Source organism: Quercus lobata, chromosome 3 (assembly GCF_001633185.2).
Source record: "Quercus lobata isolate SW786 chromosome 3, ValleyOak3.0 Primary Assembly, whole genome shotgun sequence".
Classification (NCBI taxonomy): Eukaryota; Viridiplantae; Streptophyta; class Magnoliopsida; order Fagales; family Fagaceae; genus Quercus; species Quercus lobata.
Window position 1 is genome coordinate 47,484,614 of NC_044906.1, and position 17,180 is coordinate 47,501,793.

The 17,180-nt window shown below is 32.9% G+C and overlaps 2 protein-coding genes across 2 annotated transcripts; both read right to left on the bottom strand.

Moving 5' to 3' along the window:
* Positions 1–3,514: 3,514 nt before the first annotated feature.
* Positions 3,515–6,086, bottom strand: LOC115982142 (deoxymugineic acid synthase 1-like). Its single transcript, XM_031104665.1, has 4 exons — positions 5,694–6,086; positions 4,473–4,716; positions 4,191–4,370; positions 3,515–3,936 (listed from the first exon to the last, which is right to left on the bottom strand). Exons 2-4 carry the CDS (start codon positions 4,584–4,586, stop codon positions 3,712–3,714), a joined length of 519 nt encoding a protein of 172 aa, XP_030960525.1. The 5' UTR covers positions 4,587–4,716; positions 5,694–6,086; the 3' UTR covers positions 3,515–3,711.
* On the bottom strand, positions 4,602–6,034 carry LOC115980974 (NAD(P)H-dependent 6'-deoxychalcone synthase-like). The gene is made up of 2 exons (XM_031103166.1): positions 5,694–6,034; positions 4,602–4,716 (listed from the first exon to the last, which is right to left on the bottom strand). The coding sequence occupies exons 1-2, from the start codon at positions 6,032–6,034 to the stop codon at positions 4,602–4,604; spliced, it is 456 nt and encodes a 151-aa protein (XP_030959026.1).
* Positions 6,087–17,180: the final 11,094 nt, after the last annotated feature.

Below are 17,180 nucleotides of genomic sequence, written 5' to 3' on the forward strand. Positions count from 1 at the left end.
ATAGCTCAAACACTTACCACACCCTTTAAGAGTGTCAAGGAGGTTTTGTTGCTACTAGGAAGTATTGGAAGAAGTCAGGCTTTGGCAGATGCAATCGGGCGTATTGCGGGATCTGGAGAGTTAGACAAGGTATGTTTCCGAGAAGTCTTGTTGAAGTAGGAGCTTAGAGGGCTTAGGTATATCGGGTAGATTAGACTTGGAGGGTTTCTTGCTGACCCATGTATCCCAACTGATTGTCTAATAGATCGATTACCACTTGGAATGTGGCGGAAAGGTTCTTCGCTGAGTTCTTCGATAACACATCAGCATGTTATCTTGTGTTTACATTCTTTTTCCCTACTCTTTTACCTTTCATTTTACTGCTGTGTTATAATGATTATGGGTTAGAGTAGCTTGTTTGTTTATCCGCTCACATTTATTCTATTCCACACTTAGTATTAAGTTAGAGTAAAATCAATCGAATCGTAACTTTAATTTGGGGGTCTAAATAGCTCTTGTGTTTTAACATATTTTCGAGCATTCACACTTGTTAGGAACATATGTCACTATTTTATGTAATTGACTAATCTTTTGACAAAACGCACTTTACTTGTAATTGGGTAGATCTAGGATGTGTTTAATATTTCGAGAAACCTTGTTTCAAGTTCAAGTGTTAAAGTTATGCAAGTCTGTTCAAAATTCAAGTGTGAAAAGTGTTGTTTATTAAAACTCGACAGTTAGCTCAACAACTAGCATCTATCGAGTTTTGAAGAGCTATTGAAGCCCGTGGCTCGACAATAACTCGATAGATAGGTATCTATCGAGATTTATGAAAAAAAGAGTTTCAAGTCTATTTTGACTCCAATCCGTGATTGTATGTTTGAGTTTTTTTTTTTTCTCACAACCCTAGACATATATAAAGCTTATTTTAGAGACCGTCACACAAGAGAATACAAGGAGAACGAATGCAAAAGGTGACCGATGCCTTATTCTCTCTGAAAGAAGTTACTGCATTTTTGCGCTATAGGGTTTTATAACCAAGTGCTTCTTGATCTTCGTTGTTAATGAAGTGAAGAACTTTGCAGCCAACATCTTCTTCAAGTTGGTAAGTTAGTCATGTACTAGGAACCATGCATCATTGGTTAGTCATGTACTGGGATTCGAGCAAAAATGGTGGCGTTTATATATTGAAGAATTCAGAAGTTCTGAAGCGGTATAAGGTTTTTGCTGTAAGTTCATCTACAAGGATTGTAGAGTCTAAGGACAAAGGTTTCGTACTCGATCTGAAACTTCTCTTTACCATAGTGGATTGCTTTTCGAGAAGGTTTCCCCCTAAGTTTTTTACTGTGAAACTTGTTTGTTTCATTGGTTTTCATGGGTTATCACATCTTGTCTTATTTATTTTTCCGCTACATGATTTTGACATGATATTGATGTTTGTTTGTTATAACAAATTTTATTAATAATAAATTTAATAAACAACTTGGATTTAAAATTTGTTAATTCTATCAACCGGGGTTTAATGGTTTTCTTGAGTCATTATATCTTGTCTTATTTATTTTTCCACTGTATGATTTTGACATGATATTGATGTTTGTTTGTTTTAACAAGTTTTATTATTAATAATAAATCTAATTAACAACTTGGATTTAAAACTTGTTAATTTTATCAACCGGAGTCTAAATTTTCCAATACTTTCATGTGCATCCAAAAGAAATGTAATTGAGTGGATTGTGCTCTTTTCCTTCTTACCATTGTAAACTTTGATTTATAGTTCAATAATATTTCTGGGGTTTAATTCAAAAAGAAAAATTATAGGATTATAATCGTTTTTGTTTGGTAAAAACTTTGAACTATTATTATAATTGATTAGTTTTTAAATTTTATTTTATTTTATTTTTTCTATCTACTAGAAGATACAAGACCTGGAAAAGCTACAGAGGCATGAAAAAGTGAGAGGGGTTGAATGTGAAGGAGAAAAAAGTATCGATGATTTGGTTGAAAAATTAACTGGAAGTCTACATCAATGGATTTCATTATCTGCCTCATGCAAAGAACCAACAAAGAAAAATTGGCGAAGGGGCTAATGACTTAACTAAGGAGAGACAACCAGTGCCTAACAAAGAAGAAATTCAAAGACAAGAAACAGAAACCACAATTGATGGAGCCAAAACAGATTAAGACGAGGGAGATGAACACAAAAGGACAGACACAGGCTATGATGCTCAGGTCATGGTAGAAGCCTCTAAAGATATAGACGCTAAGGTTGTGCATAATTTAATATCCTGTCGGGAGTTGGCTCAAAGGTCAAGCATTCAATTTCCAAGGTGAAGAAGGCTATTATTGGTAAGTCTTCTCATCAAAAGACATCACCAAAATAAAATACTAGGATAGATGATTCTGTCAGTTGCAAGAAGTCGGATCAGATGAAAAGATAATTATGTGCAAGGGCTTGTTATTGGTAAGTCCTTGATAGCTAAATTAACCCAAAAAACTTCACTTTATTACTTTAGCTAATGCATTTTTACAACAAATGCATTAGCTTCAATATTCTATTCCTATTTTATTAAAATATTATTTTTTCCACTCAAATATTTTTTTTACCTCTTTCTTTTCCATTTCACTTCTACAATCATTGTGAAAACTCATATCAACTACAACAAATTCACATCAAACCTATATATGTTTGGTGTACATGTGTGAATGGAGACCTATATTAAATAATAATAAAAAGAATGAGTAGTTAATATAACATAGTTGAGCTCATACTTATAGGGTTTAGGCCTTTGGGTTATGTGTGTCTCTAGTCTTTCCAATGTGTATATCTCCTCAACAAGTGGTATTAGAGCACATGGTGGTGTGGGGCAAAAGGTGGCAAGGTTATCAAGGTTCCTTTTGCAATTGGAGCAGGAATGGGGTGTATACTTGGCTCCCTTTTGCAAATGGAGTAGGGACGAGCCACTTTCTCATTTGGAGTGAGGACAATATTTCGCACAAGACAAGCCCATAAAAGTCTACACAAACTATCTTGGAAAATAGTCCAACAAATGAGTATTGTCAATAGTGCTAGACAATGATGAGGTGTGAGGTTTCCATGGATAAAAGACGTAGGACTTGTTTATGGTCCAAAGAGAGGCAGAGACTCCCACGTGAGGGGGAGATTGTTGAGTATAGATGTGTGAGTGACATCCCACATTAAATAATGATAATAAAAATAAGCGGTTAATATAACATATATAATTGAGCTCATACTCATTAGGCTTAAGTTTTTTGGGTTAAATTTGGCTATGTATGTTATATTAACTACTCAAGGTCAAGGAGTCTCAAATCCAACACCAAATATCAACAAATCTCAAAACCAACTAGCAAATCCAAAACCCAGTTGACTTGCAAGGAACACCAAATATCAACAAATCTTATAACCGACTAGCAAATCTAAAACCCAGTTGACTTGCAAGGGCCAGCTCAAATTAAGGCTCAAAGGGCTCTTTGCCACTTTATTAAAGCTTACTCAAACTCTCACACAAACTCTCACATCATTTCACACTTTATTAAAGCTTACTCAAACTCTCACATCATTTCATCTTATTAAAGCATATTGCAACTAGCGAACTATCTTACAGATGATTAACAATAAGGAAAGGTAGATTCAATTCAATGCATTAACCCGACCCCCATTTCACTCTTATTAAAATATACATTAAACACGTGCCTGCAATGGCTACAAGTACGTTAAAGCTCTCCATCCCACATCTCTTCAATGGACTTGTATGGTCCATGAGCGGAAACAAGTTCCTCTTTAAGCATCATTCGGTGCTGCTTGATTTGACCAATCTTGTAATATTCGTCCTCTGATAGTTCCCAATCAAATATCTGCAGGTTCTCCTTCAACCTCTCCTTGTTGTAGCTCTTGGCTATAGGAGCCGCCCCATGTTCATAAACCCATCTGAGACAAACCTGTCAATGAACCAAACAATCATAAAGTTAGTTGAACATATTGGGACACGCACACACATGTATATATAGCTATGGTTTCTGTATATATAATTGGGTGTCTAGGTGAAATTATGTCCATAACATATGATCTGTTTTTGAACTTTCTTTGTATTTATTCTCTCCAATACGTATTTTTTTCCATAACACATCCACCAAATCAGTCTTTTGTGTATGAAATTTGACCCTCTGCAATCTTTAAAACTACATAGTAGAACCTGAGCAACAGTCTTTCCGTGAGTTTTCGCAATCTCTTTGAGCACTTCATTGTCCACAACATCGTTGGTGCCCCAACTACTCCCTTTTGCTCCCAAAGGGGAGAAAGCAGTGACAATGATACCATTTGCCTTGCAAAACTCTGTCAGCTTCTTCTGTTGCCAAACTGGGTTCATCTCCACCTATACAAACGATCATATCCTAATCATCATTGTTTATCTATAGGCCAAATTAAATTTGTGAAAATCATTGTCCAGAATTTTTAAGTTGCTGCAATGACTCACTTGATTCACTGAAGGTGGCATAGTAGCAAAGGAGAGTAAGTTTTCAAGCTTCTTACAAGAGAAGTTGCTGACTCCAATGGACTTGGTAAGGCCAAGTCTCTGGCACTCTTCCATGGCTGCCCACACAGACTAGAAGTCCATTGGCATAAGGTCCTGTTTATCAAAAGGGAATTCCCTCTTTCCAGGAGTAACAGTGATGGGCCAGTGGATCAGATAGAGGTCTAGGTATTCCAGCTGAAGAGTCCTATACAAATTAGTCATTCAAAAACATGATTTGCTTGAATAGGTATTTAATTACTTGATTTTCCATATATGATCGTAAATTATTCCTGGAAAGTTAAGATGCAGTTGTGATACCATAAAAGAGGTTCATGTCAATCATAAAGTCCCAAAATATTTTAATCCTTGACCATGGCCAAGACTAAGTTTGCAATTTCCCAATTGGAAGTTTCATAAATGTTACACCAGAAAAGGAAATTAATCTCTCTACTTAAATTGTATGATTGAATTCCAACTTCTTTTCAACAGATTTTATAGATACATGAAAATAGTACTTTTTTTTTTCAGAAAATTAGAAAACTCATATCCAATTTTAAACAGGGAAAAAAGGGGGGTGGTTTGTACGCAAGGAGTTCCCATTATTTTATTTTACTAGCCTCACAAAAATGCTCTATATAGGTGTTGCTCGGAAGAAGAAGAAGATGAACAAGAAAAGGATCATTTTGTGGCAAGTGTTTTAGATGGTACGCATCTCAAAGTGAATGGACAAGTTGCTTACTTGAAGATAGTCTTGCTTTAAATATCATCTAGTTGGTATATATATTTTCTGTTTTGTACACCTGTACTGACTAAAGAACAGAAAGACATGGACAAACATGTCCGTGCAAATTCTTTACTTCTTGGTAAACATTCAAAAATGTTGAAACCAATCCACATGAATAAAATTCTCAAATCATTAAAAATAAATCCAAACGAATAAAGGAAACAAAATTGCGAACATGAGATGGACAATATAAATGCTAATTAATCAAAAAGAGGACCTAAAAGGCCAAAAGAGTTTTTGCTTAAAACATCCCTAAAATATAAAGTTCTTCCCATTTGGTTACTAGGGTCCCACCAGGCACAAATTCTAAACGTAAAAGTAGGAATGTTTAGCTTGATCACAATGTAATTCAAGGCAGTGTGCTTTGGTTCAGGTTGACAAGACAAGAGAAGACTCACCGAAGTGATTTCTGTAAGGAAGGAAGAACAAGATGAGCATGAGCTTCACTAGGCCAAAGCTTGGTAGTAATGAAGAGGTCATCCCAAGAGGGAATTAGACCAAGTCTAAGTGCTTCAGCAATAGCTTCTCCTAAAGCCTGTTCCGACCCATATGCTGAAGCAGTATCGAAGTGTCTGTAACCAAGCTTGATTGACTCCAGCACAACTGAAATCAAGGTGGCACCGTCGTTGTTGTCAGCCGCCGTGCCGAAGCCAATCACGGGCATGGACACCAGGCTGGAGGAGGAGCTCAGCTCCATTTTTGGGATTTTGGTAACTGAATTTAGCGTAGTAGTAGCCATGTGTGGTGAGAGAGAGAGAGAAACTGAGAATGCACTGAACCTTGAATGTTGAATGTTAGCAACTTTGGGGTACTCTTACTTATTATTAGTCTTATATTCTATATTCTATATTCTATATTTATATAGTCTGCCATCAATCCCAATAATTCATACCGAGTGACGATAGTGATGACAACTGATTAAAACAGTGAAAAATATTGTGAAAATAGGTAAAAATAGCCAAATATCACGTTTTGGCAAAACTTGTGGTAAACTAGCATTGTTTTGGAAATATTTAGTGTTGGATTGTGTGGCCAAATAGCCCACAATATAAATGTTGAATTGCGTGGTTAAATAACCCACAATGTGTATGTGTGTAATTCTCAAAAGAAATTACCTTTCACAGTATTGTACATGAGATGATTATTATTAATAAAATTGTTTGAATAATGGAATTGCATGTTTTGGCCATGATTGGCTATGTGGGGTTTGACATGGTCAAATATGCAGTTGAGATTTCTTAGGGATATTGAGTTGTGAATAGGAGCAGTGAGGTGGATAAGACATCTGATTTTAACGTTTAAATAAACATTAGAGACTTGAACGTTCATGTCCTAATTTGTAGGAATTGAAATGAATTTTGGCAACTTTTGTGAGTCTTTAAATATCCCACTTTAGATCTCTAGATAAGATAACCACACAAAAATCCTGTAGAGTAAAAAAACCCACTGGAACCCAAATACTACTTCACTCTTATCTCTCCATTTGAATATATGTTTAAGATATTTACTCTCTTAGTGTCTTAGTACGTTTCAGATATCTCTTAGTGTTTTAGTTGAATAAGAGTTCTATTTCAATTTTGCTTCATTGGAATCAGAGCTTTGAAGCAAGTCTACTTTCCTAGTAAAGCCGTGCAACTCTTTTTTTGATTGGGTGGGACTCTTGCTACGTGGTGGAAGGCAATTCAAATTACCCCAACATACAAAGGATTTCTTCATTTTAACGTGAAAGCTTGGCTGAGCCAAAAAGGGAGTGTTGGAGCAAACATCAGTACAAATTTGGTACACACAAATTTATTTTTTAGGTTTCTCCATCAAGGTCAGCTTTCTAACCTAAAATCCTTTTAATTCTTATTGATTGATCATGACTAGTAAAGCTGTTAGTCAAGAATTAAGCAAAATTGAAAATCAAATGGGGCTAAACATTCTGTTTGGAAACATCGTATCCGTCACATAGTCTTTCAAGACAAAGTTGAGTATGTTATTGATATCGGCATTCCAACTCCACCACCTGAAAATTCTAATGCTGCTGCAAAAAGAATGTATGAAAAACATGTAGAAGATGATAAAACTGCTAGAAATATTTTGCTTACATTCATGGAACCTAACATTGAAATTCTTTTGGAAGAATATACACATGCTAAAACCATGTTTGATGCTATTACTGAAGCATATCGTGCATCTTTTGAAACATACATTCAACTTTTAATTGAGAGATTTAATGGAACCATGATGAATGAAAGTGATATTGTCATTGAACATTCAATAAAATGTTAGTAATTGCAAAAGAGTTAGCTGTCTTAGGAAATCTAATTCCTGATAAGATGCAAGTGTCTACTATTTTGCATAGTTTGTCTGACTCATGAGATTCTGTAGTGGTAGCTCTAAACTATTTTGCAACCCCTGTAAACATGAAAAACTTACCAACTCTTTTGGGGATAGAAGCAAAAAGAAGAAATAAAAAAGAATACATCTAAATCTCTCTTTACAAGTGCTTCCACTAGTCAACCCCAAAAAATGAAACTCCTAAAAATGACAAGAAAAACTTTTCTAAAAATTTCAAAGGCAAAGGAAAGAATTTCAAGAACAATGATAAGAATAAAAGGGGTAAGGGAAAGTGTTTTAAGCGTGGAAAAATTGGCCATTATCAAGCTAATTGTCATGAAAATAAAAACAACTAGTCGCTAACCCGTACGATGTATAGGAAAGTTCTTAGAAATGCTAAATAATTTTTTTTAATCAAATTAAATGTATTTTTTGTCGGGTTGAGAGAAATTTAGTCAACTTAAATGAACCTTTTCGCTTTGGATTTTAAGGAATAACTCACACAAAAGGGAATATACAAATTTCATAAGGATTTGAGTTGGTCAACCAAGGTAGGTGTGTGTGTGTGTGTCTCTATATATACATATATATATATATATATATTTATATATATATAGTGACCTTGTCAAATATTTCTTAATTTGCCAACAAAGCAAATTATTGCTCATTTGAAGCAATTTACAATGTTCATTCTAGGCAGAAGCTTACATAATTTTTGTTGTTGTGATTTACAATTTGAGTAGATGAAAAATAGTATGATGTTCTGTCACTGGTTATTGCCTTCACAACAAAAAGGGTAAAATTTCAAATCAAAAGATTACATATCACATTTAAAATAAATACTAACAGAAAGTAAAATATATGACATGCACTAATAACAAATGATCATAATATTCAAAGAGTTTTGTAAATCAACAACAAAATCTTATTAAATTACTGGGGGCAGCTTCACTAACTATATTTTTATCAATAAAAATAATTTTCTTCATAAGACATGTTTAAGTCATCATATTAAATATGAGAAAACAGGTGCAAGCATATTGTTGTTGACTCTACACTGTATCACAAAGAGTCTCTCTTGGATTGCTTCATTCTTCTCTCTACTCTACAACTAAAGCTCCCCCATCATAAGCTTCCTACCTTGCAAAACTATGCAGACAAAAGCATAATTCTAGAATTTTCTTCCATGCCTTTATTATTAAAATTCTCAATATATACACCATTAGCATAGATACAAATTGATTCAAAAGTAGCCTTTCTTTTAAAAACACCATAATGCATAAATATCACCAACAAATAATCGTAATATTTGAAGAGAGATGAATGAAGCAAAATAAAAATAATTAAAATTCACAAAGTGAAGAACCAAATATCAAGAACATAGAGGAAGATTGTTGGAAGCAGAATTAACAAACCTAGCATAAATTGTTAAGATTTTAGACTTGATTGGAAAGGAAGTAACTCTAAAAGTTTTAGCTTGCCAAGCTTTCTTGCGTTGTTTTATACCTCCTGGAGCAAGGATATCAAGGGAGTTACAGGATGAGCGGATAACAGACCAAACAAATCGGCATGTATATCAACCATCAATAACACACCCAAAATTATAAAAATCTAAATAGATTAAAATGTTAGATTGAGAAAGAACTTAATTGTTTATTTATAACTGCCAAAAATGTTTAAGGGCTTCCAAAACTACTAAAGTTTGTCAGGGTTAACAAATTTTATACACCTATGGGAATCTAATTCTTTTCAATCCAGTCAAAGAATTAGATAAACAAACAAAAAGAATAGAAAGATATAATACCTGTTTTCAAATTTTTCAAGGGTTTTAACTAATTCCTCATACTTATATTTCTTTCTCTCCACCTCTACCTCTACTTTCTCCACCACTCCTGCACCTTTTGGAATGCCAAAATAACCCAACGACGTCGTTTAATGCAATATCTTTTAAATTAAAGCATGGACACAATAAAAATGAGTGAAAAAGATCATAAATTTATCTAAACATTCAAAAATTTGGGAATTTTGATTCAGATTCTGTAATAAGAACAAAACAGTCAGGTATATTTTCTTAAAGGTGTTGTCTAACAAAACAGATTGGGTTGCCGAGTTGTTTGGTTTTTCCTTTGCAGATGATGTACGGTGGCTGTTTTTCCTTTCTTTCCCACTAACAAAAGTAGTATTGTTTATGAGAAAAAGTTTGAGTTGAAGCCAAGAGAAGAATTTTTATAGATACAAAATATTCAAGGGCAGGTTGTATGATTGAAATCAAATATTTTACCTTCCAACCATTTAAAAGAAATATTTTACCTTCTCACAATGAATTATTGGAAAAACAACTAAAAACAATTATAATGAGTATAACAATCGCAATAAACAATATGTTCTAACCGTTTAAAAGAAATATTTCTTTTATTTTGTATAACAACTTAGTTGAGTTAAATATACTTTTAAAAAAATTTTAAAATGAAAATAGTCTAAAAACAAAAGAGTCTTTTTTTTTGTTTCTCTTTTTTCTTTTATTTAGCAAGTAAACAGAATAATGAACAAATATAGATTCCATAAACAAAACTATCTACATCAGACAAATAGTGCAATACATGTATTAGTGGCAAAGCAGTAAATGATTTGATTAATGGTTTTATATTGACTATTTATATATAACTTTTATGCAACAGGAACTTTTTTTAAAATTTTTTTTACAAAAATTGTTAACAAACCTTGAGTCGATGCAGAACCTGCAAAATAAGTATTTTTTTTAGTTTTTTTAATTAAAATAATTTGTAAAAAACAAAATAACGAAAATCAATAATAGTGCAATAAATGAACACCTAAATCAAGTTAATACCTACTCACAAAAGCAACAGCGAGAGAATTAACTCCTACATCCTTTGCAACTCCAAGCACACAAAAAAGAAAGTAACATAATATATATTTCTAAACCTAGACATGGATCAATGTAGGTTTGTCTGTTTGTGTGTAGTACCAAAATGTTCAGTTTCTCAGAGAAAAGAGGTACTGGCTTTGCAATCTTTAATAGTCGGAAACTGATTCACATGCTCAGGTGCATTATGATTTTAGAGGTACAGAACTACAGAGATTGCAATCTTTAGGAGGTAGCAAACAAATGTGCAAGATCTGGAAGACAACATCAAAAACAGGTCATTCTAAGCTTTAGTAGTTGGAAACAGATTCACATGCTCAGTAGCTAATGTGATATTAGAACTAAAATCAAAAGTCATATCAAGCATAATTTAACATGAAATAAAAATTGCAAAGTGGAAACAACATTAGAAATTAAGATACCATAAACAAAAATATAATCAAAAGAAATCATAATACCATCACTTAACTCGGAAGAAGCCCAAGTTTGAAAAACCCCACTAAAGTATTCGATTTGTACCACAATAAGACAGAAACAATAAATATATTAGTAAGTATATGAAAATTGATAATCACAATCAAATTCAAAAATCAAATGGAAAGACATGTCAATCTCACTATCCATAGGACTGTTTTTGTAAAGAGAAATGCATGTTTTAATTTGCTGTGTAGTTTTAGAGAAACAAAAAAGAAAAAAAATAGTTCTAGACAATATCAGAGGACCTTAAACAATCATATATTATGAACATTCTCTGTTAACAAAAAGAATTTTTCTTTCAAAAAATCACATGCCCAAACATAAGCCTAAATTTTTGATAAATCCAAACATAAGTCTAAATTAAAACAAATTCAAATAAAAAATGATATTAAAAACTCCAGCAACCCGAAACTGAAACAAACCCTAGCAGCAACCCAAAATAAATTAATTAAACAAACCCCAGCAGCAACCCATAACTATTTGCAACACACAGCCCATACATATCACTGAAAATTCTGAAACCACAATCTACAATAATATGAATTAATTTTTTAGCCAAAATAAATTAATCATCAAGCCAGCTCTTAGGCCTTTCAAAAACACATAAAAAAAAAAAAAAAAAACCCCATTAAATCGATACTATCTCCACTATGAAACCCATCGATATTTACAATATTTTCTTACAAAACCTGTAGAATTTGAAATCCCTGAATCAATAGAAAACCTAATTGAAGACATATAATTAAAACATAACTTTGAGGCTCTGTTCCATTTAAATCAATTTCAATATTAATTTTAACCCATATCAATCAAATAAAATTGAAACTTGAAAAAGATCAGATTGGAATTCTTCATACCTAAAAAATCGCCCAACATCAGAAACAGAAAAGGATCCAAATTCGTCCAACATTAGAAACGGAAAAGGATCCAAATTCTTCAAGTCAGTCCTGAAAATCAAATGCCCAGAAAGGGGGCCAAAAAATAATCAATGCCCAAATGATAAAAACTCAAGAACAAAATAACCATGAATCAAAATTGACATCAGCCAGAGGAGTTATGGCTGAGAAAAGGAGGGAGCTGCATTGAATGAGAGAGTTAAAGAAGAAGAAGGAGATGGGAGTGAGTTTGAAATAGAGAGAGTTTGATCGAGGGTTTTGTTAGGGCTGAGTTTGCGTTTGAGAGATAGGTTTAAGATGTTGCGGTTGAAACTTGCATTTAGGCTCCTCTTGTAGTTGGGTTTTAATAAGAATTGGGTTTATAATTTGTATTTGGTGGGAAAAAAAAGATTTATTATTATTTATATAAGTATTGCTGACATGGAAAATTGTGGGAGTTTCAAAAGTTTCGGATATATATATATATATATAGCAAACCTAATTATGGAGGTTCCAAGGATATTAATTTGTGTGGTATCTGAATCTCTGTTAACTGATGTTGACTCCGGAGCAAGGTGGGTAGACTCTGCATCATCACGCCATGTGGCAAAGATGAGAGATTTCTTTGTTGACATGAAAAGGTTAAAGCCGGTGATCATCGTTTGTACATGGGAAATAACAAATATTGTGATGTGTTAGGTATTGGAACTGTGAAGATCATGATACCTGGAGAAAGAAACCTCTATCTGTCAGATTTACTTTTTGCACCCACCATGAGACGTAATCTCATTTCTATCCCTTGCTTGGATGAAAAAGGTTTTGAGATTCGTTTTTGTTCTGGAAAAGTGTCAATTGGAAAACATGGTAGAATCTTAATGTGGGGAAATAAGATGGTTGGTTTGTACTATCTTAATGACATTTCTTTTGCTAAAAATAATGCAATAGTTGGTTCTTTTGCTTACTTTGATACGTCTATTAATCATTCTTATGCTTATGATGATGCTTGTTTATGTATGGATGATCCTTATATATGGCATATGAGATTAGGACACATTAATAAAAATAAAATGAAAAGGAAGATTAATATGGGATTAATTCCAAACATGAACATTGTTTTTCCTTCTTGTGAACCTTGCATATCTAGTAAAATGGCTAAACTTCCTTTTCCTAAGGGACAAAGATCCAATGAATGATTAGCTATTGTACATTTTGATGTATGTGGTCCATTAAATATTAAAACTCATAGGGGTATGTTATATTTTGTCACATTCATTAATGATTTTTCTCGATATGGACACATATACTTGATGCATAAAAAATATGAAGTTTTTGAAAAATTTCAAGAGTACAAAAAGGAAGTTAAAAATCAATTAGGAAGAAATATTAAGATACTAAGATTAGATCGTGGGGGAGAGTATATGTCAGATCCATTTAGTGATTTTTTGAAAGAAAATGGAATAATGCATCAACTTACAATGAGCTATACACCACAACAAAATGGTGCTGCTGAAAGACGTAATAGAACCTTGTTGGACATGGTAAGGTCTATGTTAAGCCATTCTTCATTAGGTTCTATTTTTTGGGGAGAAGCTATTGTAACTGCTATGTTCTTGCTTAATCTAGTTCCTACAAAAATTCATAGTAGAACACTACATGAATTATGGATTGGAAGAAAACCCAATCTACAAAATTTAAAGGTTTGGGGTTCTTCAGCTCATATATTAATCCCATCACATTTAAGAAGTAAGTTAGATAGTAAAACTATCAAAGGTACATTTATTGGATATCCTGAAAATTCTAAGGGGTATAGATTTTTTGTTCACCATAGTGGTGGAACTATTAGTGTAACTGAAAGTAGAGATGCAAGATTCTTAGAAGGAGAAATTGATACAAGAGATCCCAATAAATTAGTAGAATTATTTGAAATTTCTAAGGAGAAGGAAGTGGTTAATAATGAATATGTTTTTGTTCCTAATAGTGAAAATCCTCATGATACACTTAGTAGGATTCAAAGAGAAAGAAATCCCCCTACTAAATTAAAAGATTATTTCACTTTTAAAAGTGAAGGGGATGTTGAAGACCCTTTAACAATTGAAGAAGCTTTGTCTGCCCCAGATTCATTGAAATGGAAAGAAGCTATTAAGGAAGAATTAGATTCAATAATTAAAAATAATGTGTGAGAATTAGTGGAATTGCCTACAAATAGGAAAGCAATTGGTAGTAAATGGATATTAAAGAGAAAGTTTAAGTGTGATGGTAGTATTGAAAAATATAAAGCTAGATTAGTGGCAAAAGGATTCACACAAAAACCTGGTATAGACTATGAGGAAACATATTCTCCTGTTGCTAAATTCACTTCCATTAGAATTTTAATGTCCATTATTGCTGCCTTAGATTTAGAATTATATCAAATGGATGTTAAAATTGCATTTCTAAATAGAGACCTAAAGGAAGAAATTTTTATGCAACAACCTGATGGTTATAAAGTTAAGGGTCAAGAAAACAAAGTGTATAGGCTTAAGAAATCATTGTATGGTTTGAAACAAGCATCAAGACAATGGTATTACACTTTTCATAATGCAATTGGTAAATTTGGTTTTAGAGCTAATGATTATGATCATTGTGTATATCATTGGAATAGTGGGAGTGATTTTATAATTTTATCTTTGTATGTTGATGATATTTTGATTGTTGGTAATCATGTTGAATTTATATGTGAAGTTAAAGATTTTCTAAAATCCCAATTTGAAATGAAAGATTTGGGTGAAGTTTCCTATGTGTTAGGAATTCAAATTATTAGAGATAGAAAATCAAGAATACTTCAATTATCTCAAGAACAATATATTGATAAAATTTTAAAAAGATTTTATATGGATAGTTCAAATCCAATTGATACTCCTATCCATAAACAAACCAAATTGTCTAAGAAAATGTGTCCTATAAATGATGAAGTGAAAAGAAAAATGGAGCACAGACCTTATGCTCAAGTTGTTGGTAGCATAATGTATGCTATGCTATGTACTAGACCTGACCTACGCTTTGCTATAAGACGTGTGAGTAGATTTCAAAGGAATCCAGGTGAGGCCCATTGGGTAGCTGCTGAAAGAATTTTGAGATATATTAAGGGTACAAAAAGTCATAAAATGACTTATAGTGGGAAACATTTGAAAGTTATTGGAAATTGAAATTCTGATTTCTCTGGTGACACAAATGATGGGAAATGCACATCAGGTTATGTATTCCTCCTTGGAGGAGAAGCTATTTCCTAGTGTAGTAAAAAACAAAGTTGTGTAGCTAAAAGGACTATGGAAGCAGAATATATAGCATGTAGTAGTGTTATATCAGAAGCTGTTTGGATAAAATGCTTTCTTAAAAGTTTAAATATAAAAGAAATACTAGATGAGCCTATAAAAGTTATGTGTGATAACCAAGCTGCAATATGCACCATAAAAACCGGTGAGCTTGGTACAAGAGGTAAATATATTGAACGTCAGTATTATTATATTTTTGATGTGGTACTGAAAAATGAAATTCTTGTAGAATATGCATCATCAAAGGAGATAGTGGCGGATCCGTTGACAAAGGCAGCTGCTGCAAAGAGTTTCAAGGGACATGTCCGTACTATGGGAGTTATTGAATAATTATTGTACGTCTCAAATTATTTGGCCAAGTGGGAGATGTTGGATTGTGTGGCCAAATAGCCCACAATATGGATGTTGAACAGAGTGGTTAAATAACCCACAATGTGTATGTGTGTAATTCTCAAAAGAAATTATCTTACATGATATTGTACATGAGATGATTATTATTAATAAAATTGTTTGAATAATGGAATTGCATGTTTTGGCCATGATTGGCTGTGTGGGGTTTGACATGGTCAAATATAAAGTTGAGATTTCTCAAGGATAATGAGTTGTGAATGGAGGCAATGAGGTGGATAAGAAATCTGATTTTAATGTTTAAATAAACGTTAGAGACTTTAATGTTGATGTCCTAATTTGTAGGAACTGAAATGAACGTTGGCAACTTTTGTGGGTCTTTAAATATCTCACTTGTGATCTCTAGATAAGATAACCACACAAAAATCTTGCAGAGTGAAAAACCCACTACAACCCAAACACTATTTCACTCTTATCTCTCAATTTGAATATATGTTTTAGATATTTACTCTCTTAGTGTCTTAGTACGTTTCAAATATCTCTTAGTGTTTTAGTTGAATAGGAGTTTTATTTCAATTTGAGTTCTATTTCAATTTTTCTTCGTTTAGTAAACTAACACTTTTTTAGTACTCGAATTCAATGAACTCGAGTTCCTAGTGAGTCGCTAGCGTGACACTCGATATTATTGAAATCGAGTACTTCTTTATAGTACTAGAGCTTCATACAGTCAAGTACCTTGTTTTTTTTTTTTTTTTTTTTAATCTCTCGTAGGAACTCACTCTCGCATCTTCTCTCAAATTCACCAACTATTTATGGCCAAAGTTCAGCCGAAATATCAATAGTTACACCGACATGAAACTTGTCAAGTCAAAGAAAATGGCAAGCATTTATGGCCAAAGTGTCATCCATTTCGGCCAAAAAAGAAGAAGCATGAATTTGGTTTGCATGTCAGGTGTTGGTCCTGGCCATCTTCTTTGACAATTCATGAAGAAGATTTAATGCAAGCTCTTGCATTTCTTCACACAAGAAACTTCTTGAATATCATGCATCTTCCTGACATGGGCATGCAAGCCATTTAATGGTTTGTTGGCTAATGTCAAGCCACTAAGTTTGATTATTTAAGCCATTCCAATAGAAAAAAAAAGTAGAAAAAAAAAAAAAAAAACAACAACAACAACAAGAAGATACTCGACTGCACTAAGCTCAAGTACTATAAAGAGATACTCGATTTCGCTAATATCGAGTACTATATATATATATATATATATATTTTTTTTTTTTTTTTAATTCTAGGTCAGTAGTTCCACGTTGGCGACTCACTAGGAACTTGAGTATTATTTAGAACTCAATTTTGTGGAACTCGAGTATTAAAAAAGTGGTAAATTTCTAAATATTTTCGAAATAGTGTTAGTTTGCCACAAATTTTGCCAAAACGTAGTATTGGGCTATTTTCACCGTGAAAATGTGTAACCAACACAAAAGGTTCAAAAAGAATGTTAGCTACTTTGAGGTACTCTTACTTATTATCAGTCTTATATTCTATATTTATATTTATATAGTCTGTCATCAATCCCAATAATTTATATCAAGTGACGTCAGTGATGACAACCGATTAAAACAGTGAAAAATATTGTGAAAATGTGTAACCAACACAAATGGTTCAAAAAT